General features: G+C 39.6%; 2 protein-coding genes across 2 annotated transcripts; one reads left to right on the top strand and one right to left on the bottom strand.

Moving 5' to 3' along the window:
* Window positions 1–2,525: 2,525 nt before the first annotated feature.
* LEPROTL1 (leptin receptor overlapping transcript-like 1) lies at window positions 2,526–5,140 on the top strand. The gene is made up of 3 exons (XM_006765619.2): window positions 2,526–2,622; window positions 3,798–3,984; window positions 4,822–5,140. The coding sequence occupies exons 1-3, from the start codon at window positions 2,585–2,587 to the stop codon at window positions 4,936–4,938; spliced, it is 342 nt and encodes a 113-aa protein (XP_006765682.1). The 5' UTR covers window positions 2,526–2,584; the 3' UTR covers window positions 4,939–5,140.
* A 9,260-nt stretch (window positions 5,141–14,400) lies between these two features.
* MBOAT4 (membrane bound O-acyltransferase domain containing 4) lies at window positions 14,401–19,473 on the bottom strand. The gene is made up of 3 exons (XM_006765618.2): window positions 19,306–19,473; window positions 18,314–18,538; window positions 14,401–15,460 (listed from the first exon to the last, which is right to left on the bottom strand). Exons 1-3 carry the CDS (start codon window positions 19,422–19,424, stop codon window positions 14,497–14,499), a joined length of 1,308 nt encoding a protein of 435 aa, XP_006765681.1. The 5' UTR covers window positions 19,425–19,473; the 3' UTR covers window positions 14,401–14,496.
* Between the last annotated feature and the right edge of the window lie 3,146 nt (window positions 19,474–22,619).

Here is a 22,619-nt window from a genome sequence, read left to right as displayed (position 1 = left end):
ATTTCATATAGGTGTCTACTCAATGTCACCTCATCAGGCCTTCCCGGGCCTCTGGGTCTGGAAGAACACTCCCTCCCCTTTCCCTAACTGATTTTTTTCATAGCACTTGACATTTATTTGCTGACTTTTTAATTTTTTAAAATATATTTTTATTGATTTCAGAGAGGAGAGAGAGAGAGAGAGAAATATCAATGATGAGAATCATTGGTTGGCTGCCTACTGCAGGCCCCACCCTGGGGAGTGAGCCGCAGCCTGGGCATGTGCCCGGCCAGGTTCATAGGTTGTGACCCCCTGGATCATAGGTTGACACCCAACCAGTGACGTGGCTGGCTGGCTTTTTAAATATTTGTTCTCCTGCTAGAATGTAAGCTTCGTGAGAGTAAGAGCTTTGATTTTTTTTAAAATGATTTTAGAGAGGAAGGCAGAGAGAGAGAGAGACAGAGAGACATCATCAGTCAGCTGATTCCTGCACATGCCATGGATTCCACCACCTTTTGGTGTACTGACATTGCTCCAACCGACGGAGCCACACTGGCCAGGGCAAGAGCTTTGATTTTTTTCATTGCTTTATCTTCAGAATCAAGCAGTGTGTGACATACATTAGGTGCTCAATAGATACTTCTTGAATGAATGAATATAATAGGAGGTTTGGAAAGACTTTACTGAGGAAGAAATAATTGAGCTGAGACCTGAAGGAAGAGTAGAAATTAACTTGGAGGAAAGAGGAAGTTGTAGCAGGACAAGAATGCAAGCTCCCTGAGTGTGAAAGGGCCTTATCTCATTTATTAACATATTCCCAGCCCCTGTTACCTGTTTGGTGCTCAATAAATATTTTTTGAATGAAATGAATGAATAAAGCTGTGTCTGAGGTAGAAGAGACAACACGTGCAACGACCACATAGACGAGGAACCTGCTGATTCCCAGAAAAGGAGAGAGGGCCAGTGTCACTGGAGTGCAGAGGGCAAGGGTGAGCAGCCTGTTGTGATTGATATGTGTTCAGGGGACAAAAACAGGACAGATTATGAAGACATATTTAACTGAACAAAACAGATGGTAAATTCAGTATTTCCCTAATCATTTACATTGCATTCCCTTGTAAACTTCCTCATTTACTGTAAAATTAAAATGCAAATTTTTCTTTCAGTCGCTGAAAATATTATTGCATTAACGACTAAGTCAGCGGTTCTCAACCTGTGGGTTGTGACCCCTTTGGGGAGCGAACGACCCTTTCACAGGGATCGCCTCAATGCATCCTGCATATAAGATATTTACATTACGATTCATAACAGTAGCAAAATTACAGTTATGAAGTAGCAATAAAAATAATTTTATGGTTGGGGATCACAACAACATGAGGAACTGTATTAAAGGGCCGCGGTATTAGGAAGGTTGAGAACCACTGGACTAAGTAAATGTGTTCAGGGTTGATATGCCCTACATCAGTGATGGCGAACCTATGACACGTGTCAGAGTGACACATGAACTCATTTTTTTGTTTGCTTTTTCTTTGTTAAATGGCATTTAAATATATAAAATAAATATCAAAAATATAAATCTTTGTTTTACTATGGTTGCAAATATCAAAAAATTTCTATATGTGACACGGCACCAGAGTTAAGTTAGGGTTCTTCAAAATGCTGACACGCCGAGCTCAAAAGTTTCGCCATCACTGCTCTACATCATTGATCTAAATGAAAACTAAATGTGCTAGGCTACCACGTCCATGGGATTCCTTATTTTGCTCACTTTAATTCAAAGAAGTATAACTGGCAACATCTAGCCCCTTTATAATTAATTTTGTTTTATATATGTTAAATTTTTGTCTTGACAACTTTTAGGCCTTCTGCAAATCTTTGGAATTTTAACTACATCACTAAAAAAAAGACATACGTTATTCTTTTAGACACATAGTTGCAGAAATACCAGTTATATAGAACTGGAAATAAATTGATCATTTATTTATTTGCTTAATTCTAGGCCATTGATTATTCAAGAAAGTTGTTTCTATTTACTGATATATGTGAAAACCCTTTATAAAATACAATGCTTTGTATAAGTATGTGTGTATAACTTTAGAAACTATCTTATCAGTTTTGTGTACATTTGCAATGTATAAGAAGCAAAAGCTGAGCCAGACAGATTTTCCCAGAGGAGGACAAGTCCAGTAAAGCTGACAGTATGGAGTTTCTCCACATAATTGCTTTTCAAAACTATAGTGATCTGTAGGGTAGATATAATGCTAATCTGGAGGAGCATTGATCTTGTAGATTGAGAAGGGAACCAGGGAATTCAGTGGTGTGCTAGCAATTTGAAAATCAATATTGCTTCATTTTGCCTTGAAGATGCTATAGAAGATATATTGTGTGACTAGGTAACTTACACTTTGAAAGATAACTCGCTTTCAGTACATTTGGTTTTGTGTGTGTTGTTTTGCTTTTTATTTCTGGGATTACAAGTAATGTTCAGACTGCTAATAATAATAATAAAAATAATAATTGATTTCCTTTAATTACTATTTTTACTTGACTTTTTATTTACTTTGCAGCTTTGATTAGTTTGTCCTTTGGAGGAGCAATTGGGCTGATGTTTTTGATGCTTGGATGTGCCCTTCCAATATACAAGTATGTAAAATATTTGTGGGGTTTTTTTGCATATATAAGAATAACATTTTTCTGCTTTTAAAGCTCAAAAAAATTGTTTTTACTGCTGTAGAAGTCATCCTGAGAAACCATCTTAAAAAGAATGAGGAAGAGCTGTAATTGCTAATATGTAAAGTTCAAGATATATTGTTAAATGGAAAAGTGCAGCGATTCATTCATAATTTCAAAGTTTTTATCAAATAGAAAGATGGAAGGATCCACAAGAAGCTTAATAGGAGAGTAGGAAGGAAAAAGCAGAGGAGATGTGGGCAACTCTGAGTTTTCTCCTTTTGTGCTTTTGTATTGTTTGTGTTTTTTTCTTAAGCATATGTTCATTTGTAATTTTTTTCTAGTCTCAAAATATCTAGGAAAAGATTTTTAGTAAAAACATAGATAAATCTTTGCTTAGTATAAGCCTGTATGAATGAATCTTCAATCATATGTATATTTTACCCTTGTATTTTAAAATAATTATGGACTATCGGAATTTGCAAAAATAGTACAGAACAGTCCCCTGTACCCTTCACACAGTTTCCCCTCAGTGATACTGTCTCACATAACTATAGTTTTATTATTATAACCAGAAAATGACAATACAGTAGCTGAACTACAGGCTAAAGGCCATCTATTTTTATTGTAATCAATTCTATATTCTGGCTTAAAGTTTTCAGTATTACTTTCAGTTCATTTTCTCTACTTTGATTTTTTATATTTGAGGAGTTCCTAGTGACCTAAAAAAAGTTTGGAGGTGTTCCAGCTCTATGCTGAGGCAGGATATCATTGAAGTCAAGGGCATGACTTTTGAATTTAAAAATCACTGTGATAACATTCCCATTTTCTGTATGCCTCTGTATTTATAACCTAAAATAAAATATAGTTTAAATTTTAGGCCTTGATTCCAGCTGTTTTAATTTATAAAGCATTTTCTTTTAATATAAGAAATATTTTACTAATTGTATCATAATTAACAATGGGAATACTATGATTCTGAATGTTCCCCTTTTTGGTGTTCAGGTTATAGCTTATGTTTAAGTTGTGTCATGTTTTGTACATTGCAATATTATTCCTTTGGTCCTTATTTTTAAAAAGCATATTTTATGTGTTGAAAAATGACATAAATAACAAAACTACCTTAACTTATTTTTTTCTTTTTCTAGCCAATACTGGCCCCTCTTTGTTCTGTTTTTTTACATCCTTTCACCTATTCCATACTGCATAGCAAGAAGACTAGTGGATGATACAGACGCTATGAGTAACGCTTGTAAGGAACTTGCCATATTTCTTACAACAGGCATTGTTGTCTCAGCTTTCGGACTCCCTATTGTATTTGCCAGAGCACACCTGGTAAGTGAACACATTCTTCACTAATGAAAAGTTTATTTCAGGAAAAAATTTTTGTTAAAATGACATGAAAAAGTGATAAGACAAGGGAGCCTCTAGGATAGAGATTTTAGTACTTTTGTTGTTAACTGATAAAAATGGTATCGGAGAGCATGGCTCAGGTGTGCAGCATGGTTGGCTTACCGATACTTTGCTGTCAGAATTGGGCACAAAAGCTAATCAACCAGGTGCTGAACAACCGCAGACCTGTGCTCTACAGCTCGGAACAGGGAAGACCCAAGGAGAGCTTGTGTTCTTTGCAGGTGGGGAAGTACAAAAGAGAAGGCTGGGTTACCTATACCCAGCTATTCCTCCCAAACTCCCCAGTCATAGGTTCACTCTTTCATCTCTGGGGAAGTAGAGAAGGCAGAAAAGATGGGGACTGGCCACCCTTTCATACTGCTCCTGCCCTTCTAAAGGATTGTACATGAGTATGTTTTCACCTCTGATATTGTCAGTGTAATCTGCTCTCTGTATATTGGGGTTTTTTGTTGATTTTGTTTTTTAATCTCTCTAGATAAAATTTTAGATTCACTAAAAAAGAGTTGGAGCAAATTTCTTTATAAACAGAAAATTGTAGAATTCTATGCTGCCTCCTCATAGCCCAGAAGGCAACAAGCTTTTTTTGAATAATCATCTTGCCATGACTTTGTCTTTTTAAACAGTAAAATAGAGGTACTATTAAGTGTTCAGTAGTGTTTTAGATCATGCTTGGCACACAACTAGAGCCTTGACTTGCTTTTCATTTTCTTTTTGTTTTCATATGTCTATTAACTAACTGTTTATATCTTATTTCCATAGATTGCGTGGGGAGCTTGTGCACTTGTTCTCACAGGAAACACAGTCATCTTTGCAACTATACTGGGCTTTTTCTTGGTTTTTGGAAGCAATGACGACTTCAGCTGGCAGCAGTGGTGAAAGAAATTACTGAACTATTATCAAGTGGACTTCTTGTCATTTGTTGGCCATCCATGCACACAGGAGATGGGGCAGCAATGCTGAATGGTGTAGCAAGCCTGTTGGGGTGTTCTAGATACTCCCTTCTCCCTTTTATTGTAAGCATACTATTTTCACAGAGACTTGCTAAAGGATTAAAAGGATTTTCTCTTTTGGAAAAAAAGCTTGACTGATTTCACACTTATTTTTAAATATTTATGTGTTTCTCTTGTTCAGTTTTTTTTTTATTAATAGGCAGTGTTAAACTTTTTTTAAATGTAATAATCATTCGCATTGGTTAGGAATTAGATTTCTGCTGGGTATTACTGGGCTAAAGTATATCTTTTAAGATTATTTAACCTTCATTATTACAAAAAGTTATAAAAGTAAGTTCAATCAGTCAGGATGACATCACTCCCAATTTTATGCAAACATTCGGACTGTTGGCATACCTTATAGACTATATACTCAGTGCGTATATAGCTGCATTTATACCTCAGAAGGGCCAAGCATTAATGCCCATGCTGGTTTTGCCAGTAAGCAGATGTTTTGTGAATTGAAAATTATTTTATGGAATTGCTACAAAGGAGTGCTTTTCTTCTCAATTGTTTGAAGAATTTTTTTGTTAAACTTTAAGGTAAGGGTGTAAAAACAGATTTTTGAGATGTGGTTTTTATTTATGTTTATGATAGTTAAAGAGTTGCATTGTGGAAGGAAACGATGTTGAAATTTCATTTTTTGAGTCCTGTTTCTATTTATAAGGGAAATTTTTGATCTTTTTTCAGCCTTTCATATTTTTACCATAGGTAAAATGGATATTTGTGGAACTACTACTGCTATGGGAAAGATGTTTGCATCACATATACAGAAAACCTTTCCCTGCTCCCTCCTTTTAACTTATTTTATACAGTGAATATAGTAAGTAAAATAACTTCAAATATAGTTTAATAACACTTTAAATCAGAGGTGTTTAACTCACCTGGAAAGAAATTGCTATGCCATACATTCAGAGTGCCCCTTGCCCCACAAGGCCTTGGCATGATTAACAAGTGACTTGTTAATCCTGCAGATAATTCATGCATTAACGATTTAACATTTAGATGATGGTAATAGCAGTTCTTATTCTCTAACGTTATATGTAATTTAAAACTATTTAAGACAAGTTTCCTGTATACCTCTCAATTGTTTTCATTTTTATTTCATCACAGTAGAGCTGCTGTTTCCTTTTAAATGGCATTTATTGTGTGAATTAATGCAAAGTAGCCAAATCCAGCTTCAGACACAAACCCAACCTGAAAATTCCCAGTAACCGGGCATGATCAGATTGTAGTGGGTATTTGCAGCTCACAGTTATCAGTACTTTTTTCAGGAGCTAGTTATGAAAATGTTTAAATTGGTCTGACAGTATTTTGTTGAGGGCATTTGTTTGTATAATCATTCAGTATACTTTCATAAAAAATTGTCTTGCCTTCAGACAAAACTGAGTAATCATGACAGATATCTTTTGTTATTTTATAAATTTTTCAAGAAAATGGGAACAAATTTTAGGCTTGGTCATCTTTTTACTAAAGATGCCTAAAGGCCACAGGTTTATACAGCTGCACCCAAGTTGTTACTTTTAGCTATGAGATGGGAAGCAGAATGAAATACCTGCATGTGGTTGTCCCATTTACATAGTAGGCTGAAGATGGCTTGCAGTAGTGCTGTAGCCTTAAAGAGGAAGGTACAGCTTCACATGAATTAGCTGGTGAAACCGTTGGGAACTCAGTGCCTGTAATCGCGATTTTTTTTTGGCAGGAAGTACATTCTTTAGTCATCCCACATTTTCTGTTCTAGAATGTCAACACAGTGCACTGCAACTGTTTTAGTCACTTGGCCATAGACTCCTTTTCTGACAGCTGCATATTCTTTCTGTATACTGATTGCATTGGCGGCATTGTGTCTTTGATCTTGCACACTAGCTTGACATAGTGCTGTTTTTGATTTCTAAGCTAGTTACTTGAGGTATGAATTTTCCATAGAACATGCACTGATACTTCATTGCCATTATTCTATGGAAAGAAAACTTTTGATGATGAAACAATAAAGATTTTAAATATCTTTTTTAGTTTGTGGGTGTTTTTGATAATGAAAATGTACTACACACTTCAGTTTCTGAAGTGCATTATCCATTTTAATAGTGTAATATAAAGCAAGTATGACATTAGTTACAACATTAGACTTACAGAAGTTTCACTTCCAAAATTAAATTGAAATCATAGTAATAAGTATCACAATGAAGCCCTATGATTTTGAGCTGTAGTAAAAGGATAGGTAACCTGGGGAAGTAGAGTTTTTACCCACCCTTTTACAAAAACAGCAACAGAAGGTTTTGTTGACATGAAAAGATTACTGATAATCTAAAGTCAATGTTGTACTTGGCCTTAAATTTTCAGAACGCTTTTATGACTGCATGTTTTAATATCTCTATTACCGCTTACTATTAGAGTATTTTGTTTTTAGTAAACATTTCAAACAGTTAAAAGTAAAAAATTAATCCATGTAGTACAATGTGAACAGAGAAAAGTACTGTTTTACCAAAATTAAGTCTTGTCCCAATTTATCCTAATTATAGTCTTATTATATACTTTATAACGTTCAGATTATAGGTTCTTAGTGTCTAATATGATTTGGAGGTATTGTCAGAAAAATCCATATTTCTAGAGTAACTCTAGAATATTTATATAAATTTGACTAGATTTCCTAAGTCTCATATAACTTTTAGGTAACGCATCAAATATAAAAAGCAGCCATGCAGCATTACTTTTAGTGATATGTGTGTTTTAGATCTCAGGATGCTTTGTGATGTATAAAATTGGTAGGACATACACATTCATATTTCTTTCATATAAACATGTATTGCCCTTTCTCTCAGTAAAGACCAGGAAGCTGTTATTCTGTTAAGAGCCTCCTAATTTTTGTGATTCCAAGGAAAGAACTATCATTTGCTAATTGGAAACCTGAACAAAAGCAAAAGATGTTCATCGTCTGTCAGCAGTGGTGAGCAGGCTTTGGCAGAAGTGAGTTTTTTCAGGGGTGGACAAGATTCTGCATTCCACTGCTTTTAACCAGACGTAGGAGATATAGGGGATTTGTGACTTTGGCAGTGCCTTCCTGACCTTGGGGTGGTAGTGGAAACTTTCTGACCTCAGGAGTACAGGTATGGGGCCCTTCTAGTGGAGACCTCCCCCAAGCATTGCAATGATTTTTGTTGTTGTTTTTATCTTTAAAAATCAACTTTAGGTGCCAAGACAATTCAATGGGGGGGAAAATGGTATTTTTAGCAAATGGTACAGACACAGCTGGATATACACATGCAAAAGATTGAAATTGAAACCTTACCTTATACTGTATTAAAAAATTAACTCAAAATGAATCATAAACCTACATGTAAAAGCTAAACTATGAAAATCTGAGATTTACGTAAGTATAAATTTTCATGACCTTGGATTAGGCAATGGTTTCTTAGATATGACAAGCAGCAAGCAGCCAAAGGAAAAATATATAAATTGTGCTTCATCAAAAATGTAAGCCTTTTGTGCTTCAAAGGACACTATCAAGAAAGTAAAAAGACAACCTACAGATAGAAGATATTTCCAAGTTATATATCATAAGGATTACACATCCAAAATATATAAATAGCTCAACAGTGGAAAGACAACCCAATTAAGAAATGGGAAGCATCCAAATAGCCATTTCTCCAAAGAAGATATAAATGCCAGTAAGCACATGAAAGATGCTCAAGATTATTAGTCATTAAAGAAATCCAAAGGCAAACCACAATAAAATACCATTTCACATCCCCTAGGCTGGCTAGAATGAAAAAGACAGATAATAAGTTGGCGAGGATGCAGGAATATTGGAATCTTCATACATTATTTGGGGTTTAAAATGACTCAGCTGTTGTGTAAAACATTTTGCAGTTCCTCAAAAAGTTAAACGTAATTACCATATGACCCAGCAATTTCACTCCTACATATATACCCAAGAGAACTGAAAATACCTACATAAAAGCTTATACATGAATTATTTATAATAGCTAAAAAGTGAAGTATGTTCTTTTGTGAAGTGTGTATTCAAATTTTTGCACATTTTTATTGTATGGCCTCACTGAGTTGTAAAGTCCTGTGTCAGATTATATGTATTATGATATTTTACTCCCATTCTGAGGTTTGTAGTTTGCTTTCATAATGTCTTTTAAAAAGCATGTTTTTTTCTTTTGATAAGTCAGTTACCAATTTTTTTCTTTTAAAAATTGTTACTGCTTTTTTAAGCATTCTTTGACTACCTCTAAAGTCATGAAGGTTTTTCTTCTGTTTCCTTCTAGAAGTTTTATAAACTTACCTCTTATAGTAAGGCCTGTGATTCATTTCAAAATATGTTTGTGTGTGGTATGAAATAAGAGTTGAGGCTCCTTTTTTTTCCCCACATGAATTTTTACTTCTATCACTTTGTTGTTAAGACTATCCTTTTCCCTTTCAAGCGCTTTGGCACTTTTGTAAAAAATTAGCCATGTAAGTGTGAATCTACTAATGCTTTTTAGTAAGCCTGCCTATTCTTCAATTTTTCCAAAATTGTTTATGCTAAGTTTTTAGTACATTTATATAAACTTTAGAATTAGCTTTGTCAATTTCTGTTTTTAAAAAGCCTCTGGGATTTTGATTGGGATTGCATTGAATCTACCAATCAAATTGGAGGAGAATTAAAATCTTATCTATTGCTGCATAACAAACCACTCTCAAAGCTATTGGCTTAAATCAACCAATTCTAAAGCGCACAAATCAGCAAATTGGGCAGGGCTTAACAGTGACGGTTCATTTCTGCTCCATGTGGTCAGCTGAGGTGGCTCAACTTGGGATTGGTGGATCCTCTTCCCAGATGGGCTACCCACGTGGCTGGCAAATTGGCGTTGGCTGTTAACTGGGAGCTCAGCCAGGACGAGGGCCAGGCGCCTTTGTTTCACTTTGTCTCTGCGGACATTTGGCTTCCTCACAACATGATGGCCAGACTAGAACAGATGTCCCAAGAAAACTATTCATAGGTGTATGGCAGTTTTATGACATACTTTGGAAGACTTAGAGCATCACTTCTGCCATAATCTGTTGGTCAAGTCAAAAAGTCACCCTTCCCCTCGCCCAGTGTCAAGGGAAACAGCCATAAACACTCAGTGGGAAAAGTGTCAATGTTATTCTGTAAAAAAGCATATGGAAGGGAATATCTTATGGTATCCATCTTTCAAAAGTATAATCTGCCACATATTGAGTGAGTGTTTCAGTTGATGAGCACAGTGTATCTCAAACTATTTTGGTTTTTAATTTTTCTCAGCAAATACAGTTTTTACTGTACAGGTCTTAATAATCATTTTACTATATCCCTAAATATTTCAGCTTTTCTGATGCCATATTACCATATTCTCTCAAACCTAAAGTACAAAGTATGTTTGCATGGTTTCCATGTCTTTCCTTGTTCCTGTTTAGGAAACTCTATCCAGGCCTTTATTTTATTTAACTATAGATAAACAGTAGATTTTGTTGTCGCTAATCCTCACCAGAGGATATTTTTCCATTGATTTTTAGAGAATGAAAGGGAGAGGTAGAGACGGAGGGAAACATCGATGTGAGAGAGACACATCAATTGGTTGCCTCCCACATGAGCCCTGACCAGGGCAGGGGATTGAACCTGCAACCAAGTTACGTGCCCCTGACCGGAATCGAACGCAGGATCCCTCAGTCTGCAGTCCGACGCTCTATCCACTGAGCCAAACCAGCTAGGGTGAGGGCATTTATTTTAGAGGATGTGGTTCTCCCTGGTGAGGTGTCACTTGAGCAGAGACATGAGTTATGTGAAGGAGTGGCCACATGTAGATAGATCTGAGCAAGAACATTCTAGATGGAAGAACAATTTTTAAAAGCTCAGAAACTTACTGTCTTGGGGAGATAGAGAGTAGGTCAGAGGTGTATAACTGGTCTGCAGTGAAGAAAATGTCAAAAGGTGAAGCTGCTAAGATTAACTGGTAAACTGCATTATCTTTTGTGAACTAATCGTAGAGTTGACGTACCATCACCTCTGTCATGTAACATGTGTCACACAGACCAGTGTTGGTTGGATGTGGGAGAATGTGAATTCCAGGAAGAGGAACATTGGGGGTTATCTTAGAGGATGCTCATCACAGTGGTTTTTACAGTTTTTATTATTTTCATAAGATATTGGAGAAGGGAAATTCCTCTGCCATTGGTACCCGGTAGTCTTTTGCATACTTGTTTACATGTACATTTTCAAACCTACACAAAAGTAGAAAATGTTGAACTCCCATGTCTCCATCAGTCAGGTTCAACAATTTTTAACGTGTCCTGTCTGTTTTATCTGTGTGTCCCCTATTTGCCATACCCCAGATTACTTAAATGCAAATCCACGATATCATTTCATCTGAGTATCCCTAAAATGTGACCATTTTTTAACATATTATTTCACCTGAAAAAATTAAAAATAATGCTATCGTATCCAGTTAGTGTTCTAATTTCCCCTATAAATGCCCTTTTATAGTTGGCTACTTTGAATCAGGATCCAAAGAAAGTCCACACATTTACATAACTGTATAAATAGGAAAAATTAGGAAATAAAAGGTGCTTAGGTTCACATATAATTTAAGAAATGAGGAGGATTTTATCTTTGTTCTTTCCTTCTATCCTGAACAATGTGACCTTGAATTCAGATCATTACAATGAGTGTCACCCAGTAGGAGTCAACATAATGTTCTTTCTATAGGAAAATGCAATCTGAGTTCCAAACAATTTAGAGGCAAAGTTGTAGGAAGTATCCCATTGGTAAGTTGAGGATGCCAGAAAATGCCACCCGTATTATCTTCTCACTAGTGAATTCATCTAAGTCACTCGATTTAACATAACTCAGGTTGGCCATGCAACTAAACTAAGGTAACACCTGTATTTATATACATAAATATATGGCTCTCAATTATAGCTTAACAGGTGGTTCTAAAAAAATAGATGCAGTAAAAACTGAGGCAAAGATACTTCCTTAGAAATGATCTGGCATCTTGAGCTGTTCTTACACATCGTTCCAGGACATGAGGCCCAAAGCAGATTCATAGTACCAGTATTCAACAATTATCTGCCAAATATAGACTGAGAAATTAAAAAACTATTTTTCAGGAAGGGAAAGTCAGAGTAGTTAATGGTGTTTTAATGGTACTAGAGAAATACTCTTTCCGGTTTTTAATGAGCCACAAAAATATGACTTCGTTATTTTTATATGGTGGGAAATAAGTGTAAGAAATTTAATATGCCAGTTGTTTATAAAGACCTTAGGCACTCGGCAAGTTTATTTCTTCCTGTAAAACTCTTGCTGCTTAAGTAAATGCAGGTTGGGAGGAAAATGCTTTACTCTTTCCTGTGCTAAAAAAATTGACAAAGCACTTACATAATCATAATGCCTTTGGGTTTGAGAGTAAAGGCTGATATTTATCTGCCGCTTGTGTTGTTACACTAGGACACTTGGGCCTGGAGAGGGGATGGCTGGGGTCACACAGCTGCTTAGTGCTAGCTTGGGACTAAACCAAACCCTCTGCCTCCTGGACAGGTGCTCTGGCCACTTCACCACAGGGCTGCCTTGCTAGCATCACCATCAACAGTGATTAGGGATCAAATACTGCAGTGGCAGTACGCATTATACTAGAGCGTTTCTTTTGAGATGCTTTGGAAATAGGCGAAGTTGAGAAAGGTCACATAAATATAATCACTGCCCCTTCACCTTTTAGTGCCAAACCCTGAAATAATAGGGAACCAAGTTTTCCACACCATCTGTTGTTACAAACATGTAAAGAAGAGTCTGTTGGAAGTGACTTGAATCTACAGTCTAGTAATTGGCATTTTAATCTGGTTTAATTACCAATGATTGCCATTTGTCCTTTTATAGCAATTGGTCATTGCAATGCCCATAATCTGTGGGCCTCTGCAGTGCTCCTATGAGTACCGTGTCAAGTCTGTTCTTTGACACCTACAGAACCTGCTTCACCACCAAACTGGTCTCAGCAGCTGGCTGCCAGGGCCTCTGAGGTGACCAGAGAGACAGCTCACTGCAGTCAGGAGCTCAGGCAGCTGGGCTGAGTAGCATCCTTTGGGCAGAAGTAGAACGAGCCTTCTTGGCGCTTCCCTTGTTGGAAGATCTAACACTTGCCAGGACAAACTCAAAACTCTCCCTCTGAGGCTCCTTTTCCATATCGTGGAATTGAACAAGAATTGATGAGTCAACAGGCTGGATGTGTATCGGTGAACTTTCCCAAACCACTTGGGTAGAAAAAACACACGGATGGATTGCCTCCTTCAGAGAAGTTTAACAGGTGGGGTGGATGCTAAGCCTGGACTACCTATGTAGAGCCACTGGCTGCCTCTTGGTCACAGTGGCAGCCAACAGAGTAAGGCCAGCACTGGCACGTGGCTCCCTGTGCATCGGGAAACAGCTGCCCTGTGAGCCTGGCTTATCCAAAGTAATAGGTCAAGAGATGACATGAAGTTTTCATGGAACATTTACTAGGCAATGCCATTTCAGACTATAGAAATGATCCCTGAAAGTATTGTCTTGCCAGTGCCATTTCAAGACACAAGTGGTCTCTATCGTTGCTTGGTCCTCTTAGGAAGGCAAATTTTGTGACTTTCTGTTAATGGTTTCTAATTAACCCTTGCTAGCATTCTGAGCCTTTCAATATGGCTTGTCCCATTTTCAGAGATTTTTAAAAAAATATTTTTATTGATTTCAGAGAGGGAGAGGAAGAGAGAGAGAGAAACATCAACGATGAGAGAGAATCATTGATTGACTGCCTCCTGCATGCCTCACACTGGGGATCGAGCTTGCAACCTGGGCATGTGCCCTGACCAGCATCGAACCATGACCTCCTGGTTCATAGGTCAACGCTCAACCACTGAGCCATGTCGGCTGGGCCCATTTTCAGAGATTTCTTAATCTCCAAAATCTCACACAATACTTTTAAACAACTTAATGAGGTCCCTTGTGGGTCTAAGGGTCCCTAGCAAACCCTTCAGGGTCATTTGGCTGATAAAAGGTGGGAGACCAGCGGTCAGGACAAATCAGTATGATATGATTTAGATACTGTTTTGTTGTTGTTGTCTTGCTAAACTCACATTCCAGGATCAAGCAGACCAATAGCACTCAATTTCTGGATGTCCATGCATATACCATTTGCCATTTAGCTCACAGTACCTTATGTTTTTATGTATTGCTTTAACTTTGCTCCCACACCAAAACCGTAAACCCTAAGGGGAGAAACCATAGCTTTTTCTTTTGTGGATCCATTATAATAGCTTGTTAAAGCAGATACACAATTTCTATAGCAAGACATCAGGTATATTTAATATTTTAAAAAAACTTTTATTATGAAAACATTCAAATATTTGCATCATCAACAACTGTCTGGCACTTTCTAAATTCTGTTTCATGGATGTATAAGATGAAGGCTGGGGAAAGATGTCAGTTAACTTTATGCTTTCTCTTTGCTAATAGAAAAAGCAAAATACAATACACCATGGGAAAGACACTGTTGTAAGAATTACACAGCAGCCAGAGAGAGGAGAGGCTCCTGCCCTCCACGGCCAGCATTATATAGGCAATGATGAGCTGGGTGTGGGCCCAGGTGAGGGTTCTGTAGAGTAGCCGCGTCGGCCAGGATCTGATAAACAAATTGGCAAAGGTGTGAATCAGGTAGTCAGCTTTCACCATCAGAGCCCAGCAAAGGAAACCAAACACCTGTCCTGGGTGGAGTCCGTGCCACCAGGCAGAGAAGACGAATGTCTGCAACAACGGCCAGGCCCTGCCCTGTTGGAATATGAGGCGTCTGAGCCACCGAGCTGTGCTTTGGTTCCATTTTCTCGTGAACAGGGATATCCTGTGGGTTGTTTCTAGCATCCACATGTCCCCATCAGGGAGGTATCCCTCCTCGCCAGGGCTCTCGCCAAACTCAGATCCAAAGCCCGCAGCACAGAGGAGGAAGTCATCCAGGAGCCAGTGGGAGTAGTAGGTGAGTTTGAAGAGCCCAGCGGTGGACCACATGACATAGATGCACTGGAGTTGACGGCAGTCGGCCAGACCGGCTCCTTCACTCACCACCCGCATCATGACCACCATTAGGCACTCCAGTCCCAGAATCTGCAGACCCTTCCAGGTGAAAGCCCAGAAAGAGTACCTGGGACACACAGAGCTGAACCCTTGAACACGAGCCTGAAATCTCTGGAAAGAACACAGAGGGCCTCCGAGGAGACCAGGAAAAAAGAGCAAGTAGCTGAAATAGGGCAGTGCCCTACACAGATGCTCAGACAAAGAGCTACTGCTCCTGATGTCTCGTGATGCTGCCTCCACCTTCCCCTCACAAATGTCCAGAGAGAGGGATGTGACCCTCTGGGTCAAGAGCATGAGGGAAGAAAGAGTGATGCAGAACCTGAAAGAGATAGCGTTTTTTCATGTAAAAAACATTCCACATATATTTTATCCCATTCCAGCCCCTCACACATGACCCCACAAGCCAATACGGGGTTCTGAACAATTAAGACCAATCTCATGGCCTGGAATACCCCCACAAAGACTCTTGAGTTAATTCAGAACCACAAGCTACTCTGGGAAGAATCAAAAGATAAATGGAGAAATTAATCAGTCAAAGAGGCAGATAAGAGAATGACAAGGAATATTGTGGGGAGGTATTGATTATAATATTTCTAAGAATGGCTTATAAAGATTAGGACCAGGGGCCTGTTAGAAATTTGCCATAGAAGCAACAAATAGTAGTGAAAAGAATATATAAAGTTGAAGATTGTAAAAATGAACCAACCCTGACCTTTTTAAAAAATATGTTTTTACTGATTTCAGAGAGCAGAAGGGAGAGGGAGAGAGAAAAACATCAGTGATGACATAGAATCTGATCAGCTGCCTCCTGCACATCCCCTACTTGGGATTTAGCCTGCCACCCAGGCATGTGCCCTGACCCGGAATTGAAAGTGACCTCCTGGTTCATGGGTTGATGCTCAACCACTGAGCAACACCAGCCAGGCCAATCCCTGACTTTTGCTGTCGATCTGTGCTGAGGAATGGTGAATTGAGCTAGAGGTTCAGTGTGTGCGCTGAGTCATTAACAACTGAGATGTGTTCTTAACCCAGTGATGGCGAACCTATGACACGCATGTCAGAGGTGACACACGAACTCTTTTTTGGTTGATTTTTCTTTGTTAAATGGCATTTAAATATATAAAATAAATATCAAAAATATATATCTTTGTTTTACTATGGTTGCAAATATCAAAAAATTTCTATATGTGACATGGCACCAGAGTTAAGTTAGGGTTTTTCAAAATGCTGACACGCCGAGCTCAAAAGGTTCGCCATCACTGTCTTAACCAATCAGTTGAACTGTCCCTGCTTCACCATCACAAAGTGGAGAAGATCCCACTGGCAAGACTATTGTGGAGAAAATGAAAATTAAGTGACATACTTGATGATCAGGAATGCTGTCCTATGGAGAGAAAATAGCATGTTTCCTAATCACTGTTGTTTTTATGTGTGTGTCAGGATTTAAGGACCACTGACCTCATTTGATTTATCCTAGCAGTAAGCCAAGTAGCCTCCAAATGCCACCACCCCTGTCCACTCACTTTCTGGTAAGTGCTGAATGTGTCCCCTACAGATTCACAGGTTGAGGTCCTAATCCTGGCACCTCAGAATGTGACTGTTTTTGGAGGTAGGGTATTTAAAGAGGTAATTACGTTAAAATGAGGTCATTAGGGTGGGCCCTAATCCAATATGACTGTTATCCTTCTAAGACAGTGGTTCTCAACCTTGGTTGAACATTAGAATCACCTGGGAATCTTTTTACAATCCTGATTTCTGGGCCTCATCCTCGGGAAATTCTGTTTCTTTGTTTTGGGGTGGGACCACAACATTTGTAACAAAGAAACAGAATTTCCGAAGGATGAGGCCCAGAAATCAGGATTGTAAAAAGATTCCCAGGTGATTCTCATGTGCAGCCAAGGTTGAGAACCGCTGTTCTAAGAAGAGGAGATTACGACACAGACACAGAGGGAAGACCATGTGAAGGCACAGGGAGAAGGTGGCCCTCTGCAAGCCAAGGAGAGAGGCCTCAGAAGAAGCTGAACCTACCAACACCTTGATCTTGGACTTCCAGCCTCCAGAGGAAATAAATTTCTGTTGTTTAAGCCACCTGGTCTGTGGTACTTTGTTATGACAGTCAGAGCAAACTAGTACACCTTCCCATTTCAGCTCTGGCCCAGCCTTGCTCCTGTCGGGCCAGATCCTGCTCAACTTGTTCCTCCTACTGAAATCCTACTCCATTACACCCCCATCAGTATCTTCACCCCCTCCCCCCCAACCCACCTGCCATCTTGCCTTTTCTTCAGAGAAGCAAACCCTGAGGCTTCAGTAAAACAGAAATAAAGAAAAGGATTCTGGGTTTGATAGGGTTGGCCAAGTGAGTGAATCAATGACAGGTTGGAATCAGAGAGGTGACCCACCTCGACAGGTCAGAGCCCCATTTCTCTGACTGACCATGGACACACATCGATTGTGCTAACAGAGGGAGCCCGAAAAATAGGCCTCAAGATCGCAGCGATATTCTTCCCCCTAATCTTGGTGATGTCACTGACTCATGAAAACACTTCTCTAGGCTGTAATTAGCACCAATTTTTTCTTTTCTAGATTTTTTCTCTCCTTCTTCTGAGAGGATGGAAAGGTGAGTCCCAATGACAGTACAACTCTTGCACAGCAGGTGCCATGGGAAAGGCAGCAAAGGTTTACAGTGGATTTATACCTTCCCTGTCCTGCTAAAGGGGAGGGCAGGCTGCTGGCTGCGTGTCTAAACCACCCACACGAGGTGAGCAAACTGGGCTTAGTCACTTCCAGGCAGCCTCATCTATGTGCCCTGGGACTCCTGGGTCAGCCCCCTTCTCTGACACAATGGTAATTACTGCTAAGTGCCAGACTGTGCTTCATAGGTGACACATGGTAGTTATTAACAGTCATATAATTACATTTAATTCATTATCTCTAACATAAGAAAGGGTCTTGCAAGATAGGTTTTTTTTTACACTCCACCACCACCACACACTTTTTTTTTCTTCAGAAAAAGAAACTGAGGCCGGGAGAGGTTAAATGACTTGCTCAAGGTCACACTGCTCAAATGCGGAAGAATTTGGATTCAAGCTCAACACCCAGTTCTGCTACCACAGTACAGTACAAACAACCCCCTTGGACAGCTCAGTACGAGCACATGGCTGAACTGCTTTACCTCGTGGAAGGAGGTTCCTGCAGGTAATATTCAGTATAGTGCAAACCCAGGTGACACAGCGTCTGCCAGCTCATCTGAAAGAGGAAAGCCCACCTGTGGACCTCCTGTGGGCCGAGTGAGTAGATCAGAACCACGGTGCCCAGAGCAGGGATGAAGACAAGCACGGCAAAGGAACCCATAGCAGCCAAGGCCAGGGCCCCTCCTCCAGCCAGGAGAAAGAGGTGCCTGAAAGAAGGACAGATAGCCGTGAGACTGACTGAGAACACTGCGACACATGAGCCACTTCAGTCACTCTGGGCGACTCAGTTGAAGCAGGCCTCACAGAACACCTAAAGAAGTCATACTGTTATCACTCCCAAACCTGCCTTTGGTTCTTCTGAAGGGAAGGACCATGGGAGAACCAGCCAGAGTCCCTTTGTGAATGATTACCCCAGGAGATCAAACTTGACTCCTGCTTTAGTGACCCTGGGATATACAGCATAGGGAATATAGTCAATAGTATTGTAATAAGTATGTATGCTGTCAGATGGGTACCAGATTTATTGGGGTTCTAACTTAGTGAGTTATAGAATGCCTAATCACTGGCAGCCTGCAACCCAGGCATGTGCCCTTGGCCAGAATCGAGCCTGGGACCCTTCAGTACGCAGGCTGATGCTCTGAATCCACTGAGCCAAGCCGGCTAGGGCTAAAAAATAAAAAAAATATATTTAAAGTACAAAAATGATTCTCTCTCATCATTGGTGTTTCTATCTCTCACTCCCTCTGCCTTCCTCTCTAAAATCAATAATAATAAAAAAGTGTGATTATATTTAACTAGAAGCCCTGCGCGTGAAATTGTGCAGCCCCACCCACCTACCCCAGTCTTTGGTCATTATGGCATTAGGGCTACTGGGTTTTTATAATATAGACCTTCACATCTGCACTACAATCTATGCTATTTGACCTATTATAACATTCATAGATGTATGGACAAAATCAGCCATCACACCTACCTGGCATGAGTGGAAAATGAATCCATACTGCAGAGATAATTAAATAGAAGTGCAAAGGGAAAAGCAGTCCCTTGATAAAGTGAGACGGGATGGAGGAAAAACAGCCGAAGCCAACCCATTATGAACTGGCACAGAAGACACTGTCCTTTCCAGAGTCCTTAACTGGTGCCTTCCTGCAGCAGAATCCTCAACCAGGCTCTCTGATCTTTTTATAAGGTACAGGAAGGCCTGGGTGAGCAAAAGGCAAACAAAAGCACTAGGGGTAACAGCATAAACGCTGGTTTTCTGATAAAAGGAACTGCACTATAGAAACCAAAACATTATTTGTGGTTATATTACTTAATAATGACATGTACTAAAAACACTGCTTTCAAAAGTTCTGGTTTTGTTTAGTTTACATATCACAGTATTTGTCTTTCCAGCCATCTGACTGTCATATTTTCTTCACTAAGTTAAGGAAAAATCTTATTTTCCAATTGTGAACAGACAATTCTGCAGACTGGGGGAAGGGGAACAAGGATATGAGTATGAGGAACGGAGCTGGGTTCTCAAAGAGTAAGAAGATCCCCCCTCCCAACTCCCACTGCCCTCCTTATGTTCTTTTTTCTTTTTCTTTTTTTTAAATCCTCACCTGAGGATATTTTTTCCATTGATTTTTTTTTTTAAGAGAGTGGAAGGGAGGGGAAGAGAAAGAGAGAAACATCAACGTGAGAGAAACCTATCAATTGGTTGCCCCCTGCATGCGCCCTGACTGGTGTTGGGGATGGAGCCTGCATCTGGGGTAGGGCCCTTGACCAGATTGAACCCGCGATCCTTGGGTCTTCAGGCCAAACCGGCTAGGGCTCTTTTTTTTCATAGTATCTGTTACCACCCCCTTATAAATCTATTTTTCAGTTTATTGCTTGTCCCCCTGCTACAAATGTGAGCTCTACAAGGAAAAGCCTTTGTTTTGCTTATTGCTATATCCCCAGCACATAGAACAATGCTAGGCACATAGTGTGTACTCAGTAAATATTTGTTAATAAAAAGGCAGAGAAGCCTCTAACTCAGTGGTTCTCAACCTTGGCTGCACAGTAGAATCACCTGGGAATCTTTTTAAAATCCTGGCCCAGAAATCAGGATTTTAAAAAGATTCCCAGGTGATTCTACTGTGAGCCAAGGTTGAGAACCACTGTTTTAAATCCTTTAAAATCATGGCTGACCTGAGAGGTGGAGCTGAGCAGAGCTGCCTAGCTGAAAGGGGGCCTGACCTCAGGGCCTCCTGGCCCAGAAGCAGCCTCACAACCTAGCTGTACTACTTAGCTGTTTCACAGTCGTGCTGTTTTTACTGGTACAGCCATGCTGTATTGCCCTGGAGCTCCATGAGGTTTCCTTCTTCACCGCACCCCAAAATGAGAATTCCTGTTGGCTTTGAATTGGCACCAACTACCTTTGACAGTAGCCATAAGGGGTCAAAGGTTCCTTATCCCCCACCCTTTTATACTTTCTCTTCCCAAATCACATGTCCAGGATTCTAGCAAATCCCGCGTTACTGACACCAACTGTAGTGGAAAAAAAACAAAACAAAAAACTGAAACACAGAATATGTGACATCTGAGACATAAAGGGTCAAAAGGGAGTCGGGTAAAGGACGGGTGGAAGCCATCTGGGGTGGAAAGTCAGCGTGGCTTCTTTGAGAATGAAAGTGTGATTAGAGAACGAGGAAGAGGAACATGAAATTAAAGAAGAGAGAAGTGGGCAAGTGTAGGATCTAGGCCAGAGATTGGTTATGGAAAGAAACTTGGATTTTATTTTTAATTTTTTTTTTCAGAGAGGAAGGGAGAGGGGGAGAGAAAGATAGAAACATCAGTGATGAGAGAGAATCATTGATTGGCTGCCTCCTGCATGCCCTACACTGGGGATCAAGCCTGCAACCCACTATGTGCCCTGACCAGGAATCAAATCATGTTGGTTCATAGGTCAAGGCCCAACCACTGAGCAACCCAGGCTGGCCTGGATTTTAAAAGGAACAGGAAGTAAAAACCAAACTGGATTTGGTTTTTAAAGGATGATTTTAACTACAGGCTTGGATGGGGTGTAGGGTGACTTTAAAGGTGAAGGGTGGAAGGAGCAGACAATAGGGGAGCTGAGATTACGTTAGAGAGGTGATAGAGTAAATGATGCAAAGTAGAAGCATGACAGACACCAGATATAGAACCAGCAGAACTTGCTGGTGAATTATAGATGGAGAGGTGAGGTATGCCTAGAACAAGCATGTCAAACTCGTGGCCCGTGGGCCGCATGCAGCCCACAATGAGTATTTTTGAGGCCCAGCCAATATAACGGTATGTAAGAAACATTTTAATAAAAATTTCTTAACTTTTACAATATCCTGTTATACATAATTATTAATAACGAACTATAATGCTCGCTAATGACTGATGACTAGGATCGTATTGCATTCATTTCCCTTCTGTGCCTTCTCTGCAGGTGCACCATTTCTCTCCACTAATACTAGCAGCAAATATTTTAGCAGCCAACTGCCACCTCAGTCTTGTACTGACTTGCTTGGTGTGCACAACAGGAAATATTTCGCTTTCGGAGAACAAGAAAACTGGTTTACTTGCGTTACGCTTATTAATTTGTGCAGCTATTCAGTGCCCGGTAAGTTAATGTTCAAGGAAAAATATTAATTTTTATTAAAACGTTCTATTATTTTATGTTAACAATTACTCATTTATTTCAGTCCTTTGTATTTAGCATGTCTCTATTGAAATAAACCTACGTTTCTATGAAAATTGAAGCTTTTGTTTTTTTGCGGCCCACATAAACTTAAACTTTGTTTATTTGGCCCGTGTTAGCCTTTGAGTTTGACATGCTTGCTTTACTGAGATGGAGATCAAAGGACCAACTGGTTGAAGAGAGGACTAGGCATAAATCCGTTCTGGACTTTCCAGGTTTGATAAGACTTTGAGGCAGTAGGCAATTGAATAATCAGGCGTGAAGTGCAGTAAAGGATTAACCCGAGAAAGCCAGCAGGAAAAGGTACTTAATTTATAGGATTGATGACCTCATCGAGGAAGAGGTAAACTCACTGAGCAAGAACGGGACCCAAGGGTTAGCAGGAAGAATCTTAAAGAATGGAAACTGGAAAGAAGACTGAAAATGAATGGTGGGGTATAATGAGGTCATAATGATGATTGTTGGATTGGATTAAATGACCGTTTTAAATCTGTCTATCGATCCCTAGATTGAGTTGAAATCAGCGGGTGACCATACACCTCCTCCCAGAACAAGCCGACTCACCCAGGCAGCAGAGGAGGGGCGAGCCCCAC

This window comes from Myotis davidii, unplaced genomic scaffold (genome assembly GCF_000327345.1).
Source record: "Myotis davidii unplaced genomic scaffold, ASM32734v1 scaffold93, whole genome shotgun sequence".
NCBI lineage: Eukaryota > Metazoa > Chordata > Mammalia > Chiroptera > Vespertilionidae > Myotis > Myotis davidii.
This window is presented reverse-complemented; position numbering and strand designations above follow the sequence as displayed.

Coding starts and splice junctions, on each gene's coding strand:
- LEPROTL1 (XM_006765619.2), top strand. CDS start 2,585: ATGTTTTTGATGCTTGGATGTGCCCTTCCAATATACAA. Junction 2,623..3,797: donor TGTGCCCTTCCAATATACAA/GTATGTAAAATA, acceptor TTCTTTTTCTAG/CCAATACTGGCCCCTCTTTG. Junction 3,985..4,821: donor TATTTGCCAGAGCACACCTG/GTAAGTGAACAC, acceptor TTATTTCCATAG/ATTGCGTGGGGAGCTTGTGC.
- MBOAT4 (XM_006765618.2), bottom strand. CDS start 19,424: ATGGGTTGGCTTCGGCTGTTTTTCCTCCATCCCGTCTCACTTTATCAA. Junction 18,539..19,305: donor TCATTTTCCACTCATGCCAG/GTAGGTGTGATG, acceptor TCCTTCTTTCAG/GCACCTCTTTCTCCTGGCTG. Junction 15,461..18,313: donor CAGGAACCTCCTTCCACGAG/GTAAAGCAGTTC, acceptor TATCTCTTTCAG/GTTCTGCATCACTCTTTCTT.